The sequence below is a fragment of the Geotrypetes seraphini genome, chromosome 3 (genome assembly GCF_902459505.1).
Source record: "Geotrypetes seraphini chromosome 3, aGeoSer1.1, whole genome shotgun sequence".
In the NCBI taxonomy this organism is placed as follows: Eukaryota; Metazoa; Chordata; class Amphibia; order Gymnophiona; family Dermophiidae; genus Geotrypetes; species Geotrypetes seraphini.
The window spans coordinates 190,267,225-190,282,894 of record NC_047086.1 but is presented as its reverse complement, the minus strand read 5'-3'; the positions used below and the strand labels follow the sequence as shown (position 1 = coordinate 190,282,894).

Below are 15,670 nucleotides of genomic sequence, written 5' to 3'. Positions count from 1 at the left end.
ACTCTTAAGGGGATCTTTTGCTAGCCACTGTCATGAGCAGGAAACTTCTGTACAGTCTGACCCCGTTTGGCATCCTCCTTAAAGATGTTGGGAGAAAAGCTCCACAGCGAGAGTAAGGAAATGATGAGTTAATATGAACTCTGCATTTGCTTTGTAAAGAATTTGTAATTCGTTAGATCTTTATTGAAGAATTTTTTTTTCTCTCAAAAAGTTTTTTTTTTTTTTTTTTTTTTTTTTTGGAACACAACTCGGAGTATGGCAAGTGTAACTTTGTAGATAGAACCTAATCACTGCACTTTAAAGGTTCTGAAGGCTTTCTCCCCCTGCTTAGGACTGATCCATACACAGTGCCTCATCACCTTTTGCTAATGAGGACATAAGAGGCGGGGCTGTTTAAATATGAATCGGGACCTGTGTGGAATGTCATTGGTCATATCCTTCCACTCTCCAGCAGAGATGTCCTATATTTCAAATGCAGGCAATTTTCATTCAGACTGTTCTGGAGGTTTGTAGAATTGACTGTTGTGCAGGGGTGGCTTGGGTTTTTTTTTTTTTTCTTTTCTTTTTCAAGTGGCTGCAGATGTATATGATCCCTTTTATTACGTTAATGAATATTGTAAGATATAAGCTTTCAGAGCTTCTCTCTAATTGCAATAACCTAAGTTCTTGTGGCAAAGTGTCTGTGGTTGGGGAGAGAGAAGTGGTATTTTTAATGCAGTTATAGTAGAAAATCTGTATTTTATTCTTTTTAAGTCGGTTTTCAAACCCCATTTTCCATAAGTTTAGTTGTTTTTGGCTTCAGAAGCTGTAACTTGGCTGCGGGTCTCCCAGAAATCTCATTTGTCAGCCTCTGTCCTGGGGAAGACAACTGAGAAGGTTCTGGAAACTTGTACATTGAACTGGAGTGAAATGAGGTACACACATGGTGATTTTTGTAAAAACAACTTGTAAATGTTTTATTTTAGTTCGGTTGTTCAGAAGAATTTAGTGTGCACAGTTGGGCACAATGCTATGACAATATGGTAATAAATACCGTGTTGGCAGCGATTTTTAATTTACAGGGTGATGCTCAGAAGAATAGCATTGGGAGGAGCAACCCTGGTGAAAAGGGGAGGAACTGTGCCTGGTGCCTGCTCAGAAGAACAAAGGCACAGCTCTTCCCCCTTGTCCTTGCTTTTTATCCCCTGCCCCCTCCCCCGGTCATCCCCATATCCTGCATCTTTGTGCTTGATTAGTGCCATGTTAAAAAGCCTTTTCAATTTGTGTCCTTTCTCCCTCTCACAAACGGTCATTAGCCCTTCAAAAAGAGGGTTGTTTGCTCCTTGAAAAAGTAGATTACAGAGGTGAAATGAAAAATTACCATGAAATAAGGAATTACAGAATGCCCAGATATTTTGTTTTGGAGTTTATTTGCCACCTTTTCATGAAGAGATTCACCTAATGTGGTTTACAGTCAGGTACTCGGGGGTACTATCTATCCTGGCAGGCTCAAAATCTAATTGTAATACCTGGGGCAATGAAGGGTTACATGACTTGCCCAGAGTCACAACCAACAGGCTTGGATCCAACTCGTGACCTCAGAGTGTTGAGGCAGCAGCTTTAACCACTAGGACTCTCCTATCCTCCTGTTTCCAAAAGCCCTCCACTGTAGGGCATTTCCAGAACAAGTGATCCAAAGTTTCACTATACCACTCTTGGGACATGACATTGATGTCTTCTATCCCGCCAATACCTTTCAGTTTTAGGCGGTTTACAACAAGAAATTAGCCTGGGCATTCCCAGGGAGATTACAAGGTTGATAGCTATAGTATGCGTTGGGATCTGCAATCAGTGTCCAAATGTGCCTTTAAAGCTTTCCAAGGTGAAACATGAGTTCTAAGTAAGAATTTGTATTCTAACTCTTATCAAAATAAATAGAAACTCTGGGACACTGACCAGGTTCCTCTATAGTAGATCAATTTCATTGTCGTACCCCCAAATCCCCACTTCACATCTAAGCCAGACATTCTAAACATAACCCTGGGAGGGGACCCAAGAAATATTGATGGAGGTTTGTTAGCAACTTCCTTTGCTCATCTTTAAATTTGAGACACTGATCCAGAGTTTGGGCATGATCTACAGATAAGCTCAGTCCTCTAAAACTGGAACTATGTATATTTTCAGGTACAATATTAAACATGTCCCTGAATGGAATATCAAATAAAGATTTTAGTACCCCATACTTAAGCACCACCCCTTGTCCATCTATCACCTCTCCCACCCATTTCAAACCCTTGGCATGCCACTGTTTAAAACCCACAGCATCTAGCCCCAGTTGAAAGTCTAAATTACCAACTAGTCTAGTTTATTGTATTTGATATACCATCTAAATACCTAAGCGGTTTACATAAAATGAAGAACATTTAACATAAAATGAAAAATATTTATACATATGCTTCATAGGTAATAATATAAATAACAGGAGACAAAAAAAAGGACATACTATAGGGTAATGATGGATAGAAAAGGAAAAACGGTAAAAGGATACATCACTTAAATTTAGGGTAGGAGGAAGGACAAACCAAGAGGGTGGGAAAGGACCTTGAAGGAATAGAGAGAGCAGCAAAGAGCCTAGTGAGAAAGGAGCAATGCTGACGGTGATTATTCATGGGTTGAAGACATAATTTAAATTAGATGCACAGTGTTCTTGTCTCAAATGGATAGGAAGGGAGTTCCACAGTGAAGGTGCAACCACGGAGAAAATGGTATTACGGGTGGTGGATAAAGGATTGTTTCACAGACCTCTGCCAATTCCCCCTCATGCACTGTATTTCCTTGATTCTAAGATTCACCTCAATTTTGCGAAAGTGAAAAATATAGTAAATAAAGTTCGCAGTTAAAGGTTCAAAGTACCGCATTACCGTAGACAATGAAATAAGCATGTTTTTCTTCTGTTACTACTGGTTTTTATTAAAATGCCCAGCAAAATGTATACCTTGCAGCTTCTTTTTTAATCATTAGAGATGCTTACCTGCAGTTACTGATATTCCAAGAAAAGACCCACAGAAGGTCAGGGTAGCAGAATCCCATGCAGGGGCATAAATAGGCATTGTTTTTTTTTCTCTATTCCCCCCACCATGTTAATACTGAGCAATTTTACTGTTTCTGGAGAGGATGCCCTAGGTTATGTAATCTTTGAGTGGTTCCAATGTTGTCTCGGCAAAGTTGGAGGCCTCATTCCCACATTGGCACTCCTCATGCATGCTCAGTTTATGCATGAATTAAGTATGTACATATGAGTACCATTGTCAGCGGGCTAGAAGAGAAGCCTCTGACTTCTTTACTGAGGCAGCACTGGGACTTAACCACTTGAAGATCACAAAGCCTGGGGAAGGCACGGTGAGACCAGAGAGGCATGGTCTCACCGTGCCTCTCTGAGAGTTGAGGTGATTCAGCGAATGGTCACCAGGATGGTCTCAGGACTCGAGGATCTCCCGTATGAGGAACGACTGGATAAGTTGCAGCTGTATTCACTCGAGGAACGCAGAGAGAGGGGAGACATGATCGAGACGTTCAAATGTGTCACGGGCCGTATCGAGGTGGAAGAAGATATCTTTTTTTTCTTAAAGGACCCACGGCAACAAGAGGGCATCCGTTGAAAATCAGGAGTAGGAAATTTCATGGCGACACCAGAAAATATTTCTTCACCGAAAGGGTGGTTGATCGCTGGAATAATCTTCCACAACAGGTAATTGAGGCCAGCAGCGTGCCAGATTTTAAGAAAAGATGGGATTGGCATGTGGGATCTCTTCACGGAGGAAGTTAGGGGGTGGGTCATTAGTGTGAGCAGACTAAATGGGCTGTGGCCCTTTTCTGCTGTCATTTTCTATGTTTCTATGGTGGGTCAGAGTGTGGATGAGACAAGGGCTCTCTTAGTCACACTGGCTATTGCTTGTCAGCCAGAAATGCACGTAGCAGATAGATGGTGACAGAATGTGTCCAGATGCAGAGAGTGTATCACGCAGTTCTGTTCCCCGCCAGCCCCTCCACAGGTACCAGTTGTGGAGGGCACCTGGGCCCAAATTGGGGGTGAGCGGGGAGAAACAAAAGTCCTCCAGACCTCTGGTGGCTGTTTGGATGTTGTAGTGAAGGGAATAAGGAATTAAGCCAATAGATTTGAAATTTTGGACCTTGATTCTAAGACACCATTGAATGTAAACCACATTTAATTTTCCACAGACAAGCAAAGAGGTGTGTCTTAAGAATTGAGGAATTACAGTCTGACCAAACCATATGAATAAGTAATCTCCAAATTGCACTGCTTTAGCATGCATGACATAAGGGCCCAACAGCAGCTTCAAAATGAAAGTCTGAAGACCAGAATTTACTTGGGTCCTGTTTCTGTAAGCAAGTGGGCATTGATTGTTTAGGAAAGCCTGTAATATGGTCTGCTCTGTATGGGCCCAACCATGAAGGCTATTTAATTCTTGTTTTGATTTAAGCAGAGCTTTGGAGTCGGAGTCAGTATAAATGTACTAACTCTGACTCCAGCTTCAAAATACAAATTTGCCATATAATATAAAGTTTTTATCCCTCTCTCCGCTCGCAACTTCTGACTTCCCAGTGTATGCTGCAGGAATTATTACATAATAGAGCTACCAAATCGCTTGCTTACTATAGGTATCAATTTTTTCGCTATGGGAACCAGTGAGGGACGCTTTTGGCGAGGGTGGTGCGTTGCTCTACAGGGCATACTCATATATTGCAACTTCGCTCAGCTGGAGGGGTCATGGCCCAGACGGACACAGAGATTAACGCAGTATTCTTTGAATACTATAAGAAACTTTATGAACAACAACCTGATTTAATGGTGGGTACTGTATACTGGATGGCCTTCTTCTCCCGTGTTTATCGCAACGGGCCATGGCTAAACTCAATGCCCCGATTACTGCAGAGGAGGTGGCGGGCGTCGTACAGACAGGGTCATTGTTGAAGGCTCCCGGGCCGGATGGCTTCCGGATGGAATTCTATAAACTTCTTCAACCCACTGTGGCGCATGTTTTGGTGGATACTTTTACAGCAGCTATTCAGCGAGGTAGCTTTCTATATTCCTTAACTACTGCTCAAATTGTAGTGTTGTTGAAGCCACATAAGGAGGCTGACCTCTCTTCGTCGTATTGCCCTATATCGTTGCTGACTGTGGAGGCCAAACTGTTTGCCAAGGTTTTGGCTAATCGTTTGGCTTGCGTCCTTCCTGATTTGATAGCATATCCTCAGGTGAGATTTGTGTAGGGACGTACTAGTGTTAGAAATATTAGATCCATCTTGGCATCTTTGGAATATGTGGAGTGGATGCAACAATCTTCTCTCCTGGTCAGCTTTGACGCTGAAAAGGCCTTTGATCAGGTCTCTTGGAACTTTTTGTTTGCGGTTTTAGATGGTTATGGTATTCAGGGATTTTTTCAAGATGCTGTTCGGTTGTTCTATCGTTCCCCCAAGGCTTTTGTCTGGGCCAATGGACTCTGTTCTCCCTTGTTCCCCATATGTCGCGGCACGCGTCAGGGTTGTCCCCTTTCCCCACTGTTTGCTCTGTCTTTGAATCCTTTGATTCATGATGTTCTGTTTAACGTGGCTATTCCGGGCATTCGAATAGGCTCTTGGGAATTTAAGATTTCAGCCTTTGCTGATGACCTTTTAGTCCATATCTCGGATCCTACTGTGTCCCTCCCGAATCTGATGGCCACCTTTATGGAATATGGGGATTATTCTGGTTTTAAGCTTAATCTTGACAAATCCCTTGCTATAGCCACTTCCCGGCAATTGCGGGACTCTTGGCCTGGGCCTTTTCCTCTTCAATGGGCCTCCACTTCTTTTCTCTATTTAGGGATCCTATTGACAGCTCATACATCTGCGTTATATTGCGTTAACATTGACTCCTTGTTGCGTTATTCTGCAGTGTTTTCCCGCTGGTCTCCTCTTCCTTTGTCCTTACAAGGCAGGATTCATTTATTTAAAATGTTCCTTTTTCCTAAATGGCTTTATACTTTGCAGTTGCTCCCTTTTTGGCTTTTGAAAAAGGATATTACCAAACTACATTCTATGCTTTCTCGTTTTTGCTGGGAGGGGGGGTGAAGGAGGCCGCGGGTGGCTTTGTGATACCTGCTTGGTGCTTGGGAGGGTAGGAGGTTGGGGATACCGCATTTTCAGTTGTATAATGCTGCCTGTTTGATGCAATATCTTGGGAAGTGGCTTTCAGATTGCCAGGATTTTATACCTAAACCCTATGAGAAAGAATTTTTTGCCCCATGGCATATCCTTTCCTTAGTGCAGCTACCTCGATCTGAATTACCTGCTCGATTTAAGGGTGGTTTGCTGTTGAACTCCTTGCAAATAATATGGTCCTATGTGTTGAAATTTTGGAACGGTAATCCCTCGATCACTAGATATTTACCTATTCAAGGGAATCTACAATTCCGCCCAGGAATTAGGAATGCTAGTTTTCGTAAATTAGCGTCTTGGGACCTTACCCTGCTTACCCATGTTTTACAGGCTGATGGTTCTTTAATATCTTGGAGTGATCTTCATTTGTCTGGTGTTTTCCCTTGGGGATTTTCTTTCTTTTCGGCAACTTCATCATTATATTTGGTCTCTCCCTTGGGATGCTTTAGCTTTTCCTATTGAAGACAGGTTTGCGGTACTTCTAGATCCCTATTTGGTGGTTGGATTTACGGTTTCTGGCCTCTATAAGGACTTTCGCCGTCTTATGGGACAGACTGATCGTGCAGCGTTACAAGCGTGTTGGTGTCAAGATCTGGGGATAGCGCGAGATGCTATGTATTTCCTTTCTTTGATTAAACGGATCCCTGGAGTCTCCGTTAATGCGGATCTGCATGAATGTCAATTTTGGGTACTTCATTGTGGCTATTTTACAAAGAGTCAGTTATATTTCTCAGGTTAAACGGATTCACCTCTTTGTCCTAAATGCCTCCTGCAGCCCCATTCATTCATCCATGCTTTTTGGTCCTGTGTGAAAATTAAACGCTTTTGGAGGCAGGTCTTGTCTTACTTGGAGGGTGTTTTGGGTTGTACGCTTCCTCTTTCTGCCGCTGGTCTTTTGCTGAATAAATATGAGGCTTTTTGTTTGCCTGATAGGGGTCAGCGTCAGTTTATGTGGCGGGTGGGCGCCTTGGGGAAGAAGGTGATTCTGTCTGGATCGGCGACACTTTACCCTCCTTTCGGGCTTGGAGGAATCGTTTGCATGCTCTGCTGCTGCTGGAACAGAGGAATGTGTGTCACAGCTTGCGACGAAAGTGACAGTTTCTTCAGATTTGGGACTCCTATCACCAAGGGCTCAGAGTGACATTTTGAATTCCTTGTAAACTCTCCAGGGCCGGAGCTCTCTATATTGTTCTCGCGGGGGTGCCAGAGGTGCGTGGGAGGATGCAAACTTTTCTTCTGTATTTTTTTTTTTTGAGTGTTGGGTTTCAATGTTATTCCTTGGTAGTGGGCTATAAGAGTCCAAGCCTACTGCATTTTGATTTTCTTTGTTTCTGGATCAGGGAGTTGGGAGTGGGATGGTTAGGGCTGGGATTGTTGGATCTACTTGCTTTGTATTTGGTTTTCCTTCTATTGTTTTCTGGATGTTGGTATTTTGTTGATTGGATTTTTGTTTGAAAATAAAATTAATTCAACATCAAGTTTTTATCATTTCATACTTTTATATCTCTTTGTCCTGGATCTAAAATTGTATTTACCAGTACTTTAGATCAGAAAAAAAATTAAAGCCTAATATCAGTAGGAGCCATAATTGAAGGTTTGGTGTACCAACTCCATAAGCTTTATTTTGCATTATTAGTAGATTTTTATGAGTACTTGTAATTTGGGGCTGAATTTTGAATCACCTGGGGTTGATTAGTCTGTAGTTGCTCACACAAGTGGTATACATCACTTTTTTTAAATGGTATTCATTCAGAATAGGTAAACTTTGCAAATAAATCATGTTCTTGGGTGAAATGCAGGAAATGACCTCGCAAATGTTCATGGTGGAAATCCTAGAAGCCAGACATTGTCCTGTTTGAGGATTTGAAGATAGGATTTTGCCAGCAGTCTAGAAAACACGGGAGATCTTTCAGTTCTCAAGGATGACACACTGATCAGGGTTTCAAGATGTTGCTGAATTTTTATGGGATAGATTAGCACACACTTGTGTGTGTACATCTGCCTCTCATACATTCTTATGTATAGCCTTCAGACGAGGTTAATCGCCCCAGTCTAGACTAAAGATTCTGTCTTTCTCAGGTACCACATGGGCTAGCAACAATGAGTACTGTATATGCATTTGAAACAACATGAATTTTTTTTGTGTGTGTTCATATTTTTGCCTGAAATGACATGAAAGAAACGGAAATGATGTGAAAGAATGTACAGTACTGAGAAATAGTGTGCACTAAAGGAGAGCCCGAGAGCTCGTCTCGATGGGCGGCTGTAACGCGGGGATGGGGGCCCGCGCTGCCTCCCATCGAGACGAGCGCTCCGCGCGAGGGGGGGGGGGAGAGGTGTAGGGGAACAGGAGGCAGCATAGGATAGGCAGGTTTAAATTTCCTGCTGCGGGGCTGCCTCCTGATTGGTTGGGGAGCGCTGGGAGAGGCGATAAAGCCGGGACCTTGGAGGACCCGGTCTCTTCCCGGGTCCTCCGAGGCGGCTTTTTCCTGGTTTCCGGCTTCTAGCGGTGAGAGCATGGCTGGTGCGGATGGCGCGGCAGAGATCTCCCTACTCGCCGGCGACTCCCTCAGTGATGAGGAACAGGTGGGAGTCGGCGGTGGTGGGGAGAGGGGGAGACCGACGCGCCGTTCCAAAACGGCTGCTCTTTCGGCCCTCGTGGTCACGGGGGCGGGCCTGGGCGAGGTAGGAGGTAGGGCTGCGCGACCTGGTGCGGGGCCTACTGTGCCCATGCCTGAGCGGGGGAGGGGGAGGTCAGCAGCCGGGAGACCACGTGGCCGCGGTGTGGGAAAATCGGCGAGGAGGCCTTCCAGTCTGCCGGTTTTGGCTGGCAGACTGCATGCGCCTCAAATCCCTCACACGTCTGTCCTGGGGCCTTCGGTAGGCAGAGAACGGGAGGTGGCTAGTGATGCGGGAGGCAGTCAGTATGGCATGCAAACCCCTTTTGCTTCTGCCCCGGGAACTTCGGCTGGGAGTGAGAGGGAGATGGCCAGTGTCGTGGGAGGCAATGGGACTGGTGGGGTGGGCGCTGCGAGTGACCGGCTCATGGGTCCATTCGGTGCAGGGCCTTCCTGGGGTTTGAATCCCTGGGGGTCTGGGTGGGGGATTCCCCCGTGGATGATGGGAGGCCCCCCAGCTGGCTCGTCTTTGCCCTGGGGTTCGGTGCAGGGAGTGGGTAGGCACCCTAGGCAGAGTCAGGGGTGGGCTGATGGAATCTGGAGTCATGAGGGTCTTGGGGTCCGGGAGAGTGGGGGAGTTTCGGTTGCTGCTCCTCTGTCTGGTTTTTCTTTACAGGTCCCGATTGCTAGCGTGGACAGTCATTCTTCGCAGAGACTGGAGTGTGCGAGAGCGGTGCCCGGCGAGTCTCCTGGAGTGATGGCACAGCATGGGTCGGGAGTGGCTGTTGCTGGTGATGCTCGGGAGCCATCGGCTGAGCGGGCGGTAGCTGCGGACGGCGCCGTGGATCCTCTGGCTGGAGTGCGGGACCCACCGCTTCATGGTAATACGGCGCCTGTGGCTGCTGCTGGGGGTAAGAGGGTTAAATCGAAACGTAAGAGGCGGGGTAGGCGCGGGCGTATATCCTCGTCGTCGTCATCCTCTTCGTCTTCGTCTTCTACTTCTAGTTCTTCTACGTCCTCACATGCATGCCAGGTGGGGGGGGAGACGGGTGGCGGTGAGGCGGGGTCGTCCGGGTCTCAGACGAGAGGTGCTCCGGCGTTAGTGGCATTGTCAGAGCTATGGGAGAGGGTTCCAAAAAGGTTGCGTCACAGGATTAGGAAGCGCGCTTGCGTAGATATATTCCGCTTGATGGAGGGCAGGTCGCGCCGTAGGAGTAAAAAGAAAGATAAGAAGGAGGGTGGGTTGTCCAAAGCGGGGCCGGTGTCGAGGAACATTGTTAATTGGATTAGATCCTTCTTGCGCTTGGCAAGTGTTTGGGGTAGGGCGCGGCCGCAGGATTACGGGATTTTATTATCTTACGCTGACTCGGTGTTGGATGCCTACCAACGTTTCGGAGGCTGGTCGTGGCTCAATTACGACGAGGCCTTCCGAGACAAAATGGAAGAGAACGGGTTCATGTCCTGGGGCACGCAGGATGTTAACTTGTGGTTAACCCACATGGCGTGCCGGAACAGTTCCGTGGTTCAGGGTCCCGTCCGATCCCCTGCGGGAGGGGGTAGTGGCCGGTCCTTTCGGCCCACAGTTGGAGGTTTTGCAGGGGGGGGCACAGGAGTGTGTTGGCGTTTCAACCAGGCTACTTGCGCCTTCACGGATTGTAGATTCAGGCATGCCTGTTCAATCTGTAATCAAGCGCATTCCGCCCTCAAATGCCCCAAAAAAGGAGGTGGAGCTTCGGCAGGACCAAGTAAATCGTAGGGTGCTGAGCAGGTTGCCCACGCAAGTGCGGGTGGCGGCTCTTCGCCCTTGGTTACAGCGTTACGGGGATCGCGGGGCTGCTGATCTCCTCGAAAAGGGGTTTACGGAGGGTTTCCCTATTCCTTTTCGGGGTGAATTGAGGGAATGTCGGGTGCAAAATGCGTCTTCGGTGCGACACTTAAGGGAGGTGGTGCAGGCAAAATTGGACGGGGAAATCGCATTGGGAAGGATTGCTGGGCCGTTTCGGGTTCGCCCCTTTCCTTCTATGATTGTCTCACCCTTAGCAGTGATTCCCAAGAAGGAGCCTGGGAAGTTTCGACTTATTCACAACTTGTCTCGCCCAGTTGGCGCATCGGTTAATGAGGGTATCCCAGCGGATATGTGCTCGGTGCGGTACGCTTCTTTTGATTCTGCAGTGCGACTGGTGTTGCGCGCAGGTAGGGGGGCATTGCTGGCGAAGGTTGACATAGAGGCAGCTTTTCGCCTCTTGCCGGTCCATCCTGATTCGTACCCGTTATTGGGCTTCCGCTTTGAGGGGTTTTACTATTTTGATCGTTGCTTGCCTATGGGTTGCTCCATTTCGTGCGCATACTTCGAGCTTTTCAGTTCTTTTCTCCACTGGGTTACGGTTTCGCGGGCCCGCATGGACTCAGTGGTACATTATTTAGATGATTTCCTGTTCGTGGGTTCTCCGGCCTCCGATGATTGTGCTCATTTGAAGCGTGTTTTTGAGCTTATGGCAGCGGAGTTCGGAGTTCCCTTGGCAGTGGACAAATCAGAAGGGCCAGTGCAGATACTTACCTTCCTGGGCATTGAAATTGATACGGAGGCTATGGTTACTCGGCTTCCTGAGGGTAAAATCGGTCAGCTGCTAGCTTTGATTCACCTAGTTCTACAATCGCGTTCGGTGACCCTGAAGCATGTGCAGTCTCTGTTGGGGTCCCTCAATTTCGCTTGCCGGGTGCTTCCCATGGGTAGAGCATTTCTGCGACGATTGGCAGTGGCGACTTCGGGTGTTAGAGACAAAAGGCATTTTATCAGGCTGTCTGCAGGAGTGCGCGCTGATTTGAGTATGTGGGATACATTTTTGCGTGGGTTCAATGGCACGCTTCGGATTCAGGCTTTAGAGGTGGCTAATTTCGATCTCGAGCTGTTTTCTGATGCTGCTGGAGGTCTTGGATTTGGATTGTATTGTCAGGGCGAGTGGTGTGCGGCGCGTTGGCCGGAAAGTTGGAAAGTTCAGGGTGTTACGCGTAACATTACGCTGTTAGAACTGTTTCCTTTAGTGGTGGCGTGTGAACTGTGGCCAGCACGGTTACGAGACAGGCGGATAGTTTTTTGGTGTGACAATCAGGGTGTAGTAGAGGTGGTGAACAAGCTGAGTGCGCGTTGTTTGGAGGTCAATGTGTTGGTTCGGGAATTGGTGTTGCGGTGCTTGCAATTAAATCTTTTTATTCGTGCGCGTCATGTCCCGGGGTCACGGAATTCTATAGCTGATGCATTGTCTCGCTTTCGTTTTTCACAGTTTCGACTCCTTGCTCCGGAAGCACGTCGGGAAGGTACACCGATGCCCGAAGGTTTATGGGACCTGGTCAAGAAGAAGTCTGGGAGATGCTCCGCATGTCAGTAGCTGCGTCGACGTGGAATCATTACTGTGCCGGCTTTCGCCTGGTGGCCGCCTTTTTGGAGTCGAGAGGATGGGTCTCGGGTTCCGTGACGGAGGCGTTATTGGTGGACTATGTGTTGCACGCCTTCCGATCCGGTGATTCCCGGGGTTCGGTTTCAGGGCGCCTTGCGGGCTTTGCCTTTTTCTGCAAAGCTTTTGGTTGGGCTTGCCCTATGTCGGGGTTCTTAGTGCGTCGCATGCTGGCCGCCATGGGGCGCTTGGTACCGCGTACTCCGGATAGCCGTTTGCCAATCACACACGACTTGCTGGTCCGTCTCCTAGCAGCACTGCCTGCGATAACACGCTCCCCCTTTGAGGGGCGGCTTTTTCAGGCAGCTTTCTCGGTGGCGTTTTTCGGAGCGCTACGGGTGGGAGAGTTGCTGGGGACTCAGTCTGTCGGTGGCGCTGTGCAGGGGTTACTGCGTAGGCATGTTAGTTTTTCTGGTCCCACATTGAGGGTCTTTCTGGCGCGTTCCAAAACGGATCAAACGGGTAGAGGCCATTCTCTGGTGCTGCATCCTATCCCGGGCAGTACGTCCTGTCCGGTTACGTTGATGCGTAACTTCCTTCAGGTACGGGTTCAGGGGGGAGCTCCCTTATTCTTACATGAGGATGGCTCTTCACTCACGCGCTATCAGTTTTTGGCAGTTCTACGCTTAGCCCTTGGTAGCTGTGGTGAACGGCCTTCTCGTTATGGGACTCACTCCTTCCGGATTGGGGCTGCGACCAGTGCCCATGCTGCGGGATTATCTGCGGATGGTATACGGCGCCTAGGGCGTTGGTCTTCTGGGGCTTACAGAGGCTACATACGGCCAGGGGGCCTCGGGAGGCCGGAAGGGGTCTAGGTTCCATTGGGCTGGGGGGGGAGTGCTTTGGGATTAGTGCATGGGCATGGGCACCTTATGTCACTAACAGTTCCTGTGATTGTCGGGACTGGAGTTCAATGTATTCTTTGTTTTGCAGCCGCTGTATCCCGGGCCTGTTCTGTGTGGATCGTGGGCCACTCCTTTATACATCGGGCGGGGGAGCGGGCACTTATCCGCCCGGGTGGCCGTCACTTGGGATTGGAGCACCGGGGAGTCCGTGTTTCCTGGTGGGGGCAACGGGGGATGCGCTGGCATCAGCTTCTTCCCCTGATGGCTCGCCAGCGTTCTAATCCCCGTAGGCCGGATCTCCTGTTGGTGCATCTAGGCGGCAACGATGTGGACGTCATGACAGTCAAACAGCTCATTGACCGTATAAAGGATGACCTTCGCTGTGTGCTGGACTGGTTTCCCCATTTGCGGCTGGTATGGTCGGATATCATTCCACGCCTGCGCAGATTAGAGTCGCGCAGATGGACTCGAGGGTTAATTAAAATCAATAGACAGGTGGCTAAATGGGTAGAGGGTATGGGGGGATTGCAGATCCAACATTCTTGGGTGGATTTAACTTGTGAGGGTTTGTATGCACGGGATCGGGTTCATTTGTCGGCAGTGGGGTGTGACTTGCTGCTGGATGACTTTGCCACCTGTTGCGAGTCTCACCTTGTTGCCACGGATGTGTAGTCGCAGCTCCTGTTTTGGGTGGAGGCCTGTTTTGCAGGCCTTGTGGCGGTTATCCCGAGCTATGGTATGGTACAGCTCATCAGGAGATGAGCGGGGGGGGGCCGGCAGGGAGCCGTGCCCGGGTTCTGGTACTACGGTTAAAGGGGCATGTTGGGACATGCCACCCCCCAGACCCTTGCTGGCATGGCAGGATCGGGGGCCAAATATTATGGGTATTGGATAAGGTGTAGCTCGGGAAACTGTTTTTGTTATGTAAATGTTAAAGTAATGGTTTTTTAATAAACAGAGCTGCGGCTGTTTATCCATATACATGAGTTGTGTGGTTATTGGCAGGGGAGTGTAAGTGTGGGTGGGGCGGGGGAGAGAGAGCGGGCCAATACATATCCCGCTGTTAAGGAGAGCCCGAGAGCTCGTCTCGATGGGCGGCTGTAACGCGGGGATGGGGGCCCGCGCTGCCTCCCATCGAGACGAGCGCTCCGCGCGAGGGGGGGGGGAGAGGTGTAGGGGAACAGGAGGCAGCATAGGATAGGCAGGTTTAAATTTCCTGCTGCGGGGCTGCCTCCTGATTGGTTGGGGAGCGCTGGGAGAGGCGATAAAGCCGGGACCTTGGAGGACCCGGTCTCTTCCCGGGTCCTCCGAGGCGGCTTTTTCCTGCCCACCCTCCCGCCCTCTTTTGTTTGGATTAGGAGGTGGCAGAGTTTCGGTCTGCGGTTATCCCGAGCTATGGTATGGTACAGCTCATCAGGAGATGAGCGGGGGGGGCCGGCAGGGAGCCGTGCCCGGGTTCTGGTACTACGGTTAAAGGGGCATGTTGGGACATGCCACCCCCCAGACCCTTGCTGGCATGGCAGGATCGGGGGCCAAATATTATGGGTATTGGATAAGGTGTAGCTCGGGAAACTGTTTTTGTTATGTAAATGTTAAAGTAATGGTTTTTTAATAAACAGAGCTGCGGCTGTTTATCCATATACATGAGTTGTGTGGTTATTGGCAGGGGAGTGTAAGTGTGGGTGGGGCGGGGGAGAGAGAGCGGGCCAATACATATCCCGCTGTTATAACATTCCTTTAAACAACATGGGAAAGTAAACAAATGATTGAACTAAATAAATAAATAAATAAATTTGGGGGGCTGTGCTCACCTAGTGCAGATTCTACCTTTCTGCACAGAAAGATGTGCAGGAAGATTTTCCAAATATAATTCTGACCTTGACCTGGAGGACCAGCTGCAAGAAGATTGTGGCCAGTGACTAAGGGGTCACCACAAAGGCATCATAATTTTTGCCTGCCCTATCTAGTTAGCCCAAAACAGAAAACAAATCCACCGTAGATCCAAAGATAAACAAAACAGCAAAGGAGACGAAGAAACATACAGTCTATGGTGTTCCAACAGATGGCTTTATTAATGTAAAATGTCAACTCAACAATCCATATTTTGGCCGCAAGGCCTGCCTTGGGAGTCTGAAATATTGATCAAAATTAATCCATATAAATCAACACCATATCAAAAATGCCAAAGTGACCCTATGTCGATGTCCACAAAATCACTGTGGGGAAAATTCTGTAAATGGCATCAAAAAAAGATAGGTACCTATTACTGGTTTGCGCCTAACTTAAGGATTTTAAAAGGCCTACATTATAGGCACCTAAGTCCTTTTAATAATAATAATAATAATTTTATTTCTTATATACCGCCCAATCAGAAGTTCTGGGCACTTCACAACAAGAGAACATATGTAGCGCTAAAGAATCACGCCTAGTGGCGCCCTTCTCCACCCCTAAACATGCATACTTTGGAGTTATGCGGCCACATTTTGTAGAATCACACCTAAGAAAACAGGCACCTATCCAATTAATTATTATTATTTTTTTTTTTTCAACTACGAGC

The 15,670-nt window shown here is 48.0% G+C and overlaps 2 protein-coding genes across 2 annotated transcripts in view; both read left to right on the top strand.

Moving 5' to 3' along the window:
- ITGA5 (integrin subunit alpha 5) overlaps positions 1-15,670 on the top strand; it is a 239,741-nt gene that overhangs the window by 43,428 nt on the left and 180,643 nt on the right. The window lies entirely within an intron of this gene.
- Positions 8,839-13,853, top strand: LOC117357060. Its single transcript, XM_033937237.1, has 2 exons — positions 8,839-9,697; positions 13,202-13,853. Exons 1-2 carry the CDS (start codon positions 8,929-8,931, stop codon positions 13,783-13,785), a joined length of 1,353 nt encoding a protein of 450 aa, XP_033793128.1. The 5' UTR covers positions 8,839-8,928; the 3' UTR covers positions 13,786-13,853.

Coding starts and splice junctions, on each gene's coding strand:
- LOC117357060 (XM_033937237.1), top strand. CDS start 8,929: ATGCCTGAGCGGGGGAGGGGGAGGTCAGCAGCCGGGAGACCACGTGGC. Junction 9,698..13,201: donor GCGGGACCCACCGCTTCATG/GTAATACGGCGC, acceptor TTTGTTTTGCAG/CCGCTGTATCCCGGGCCTGT.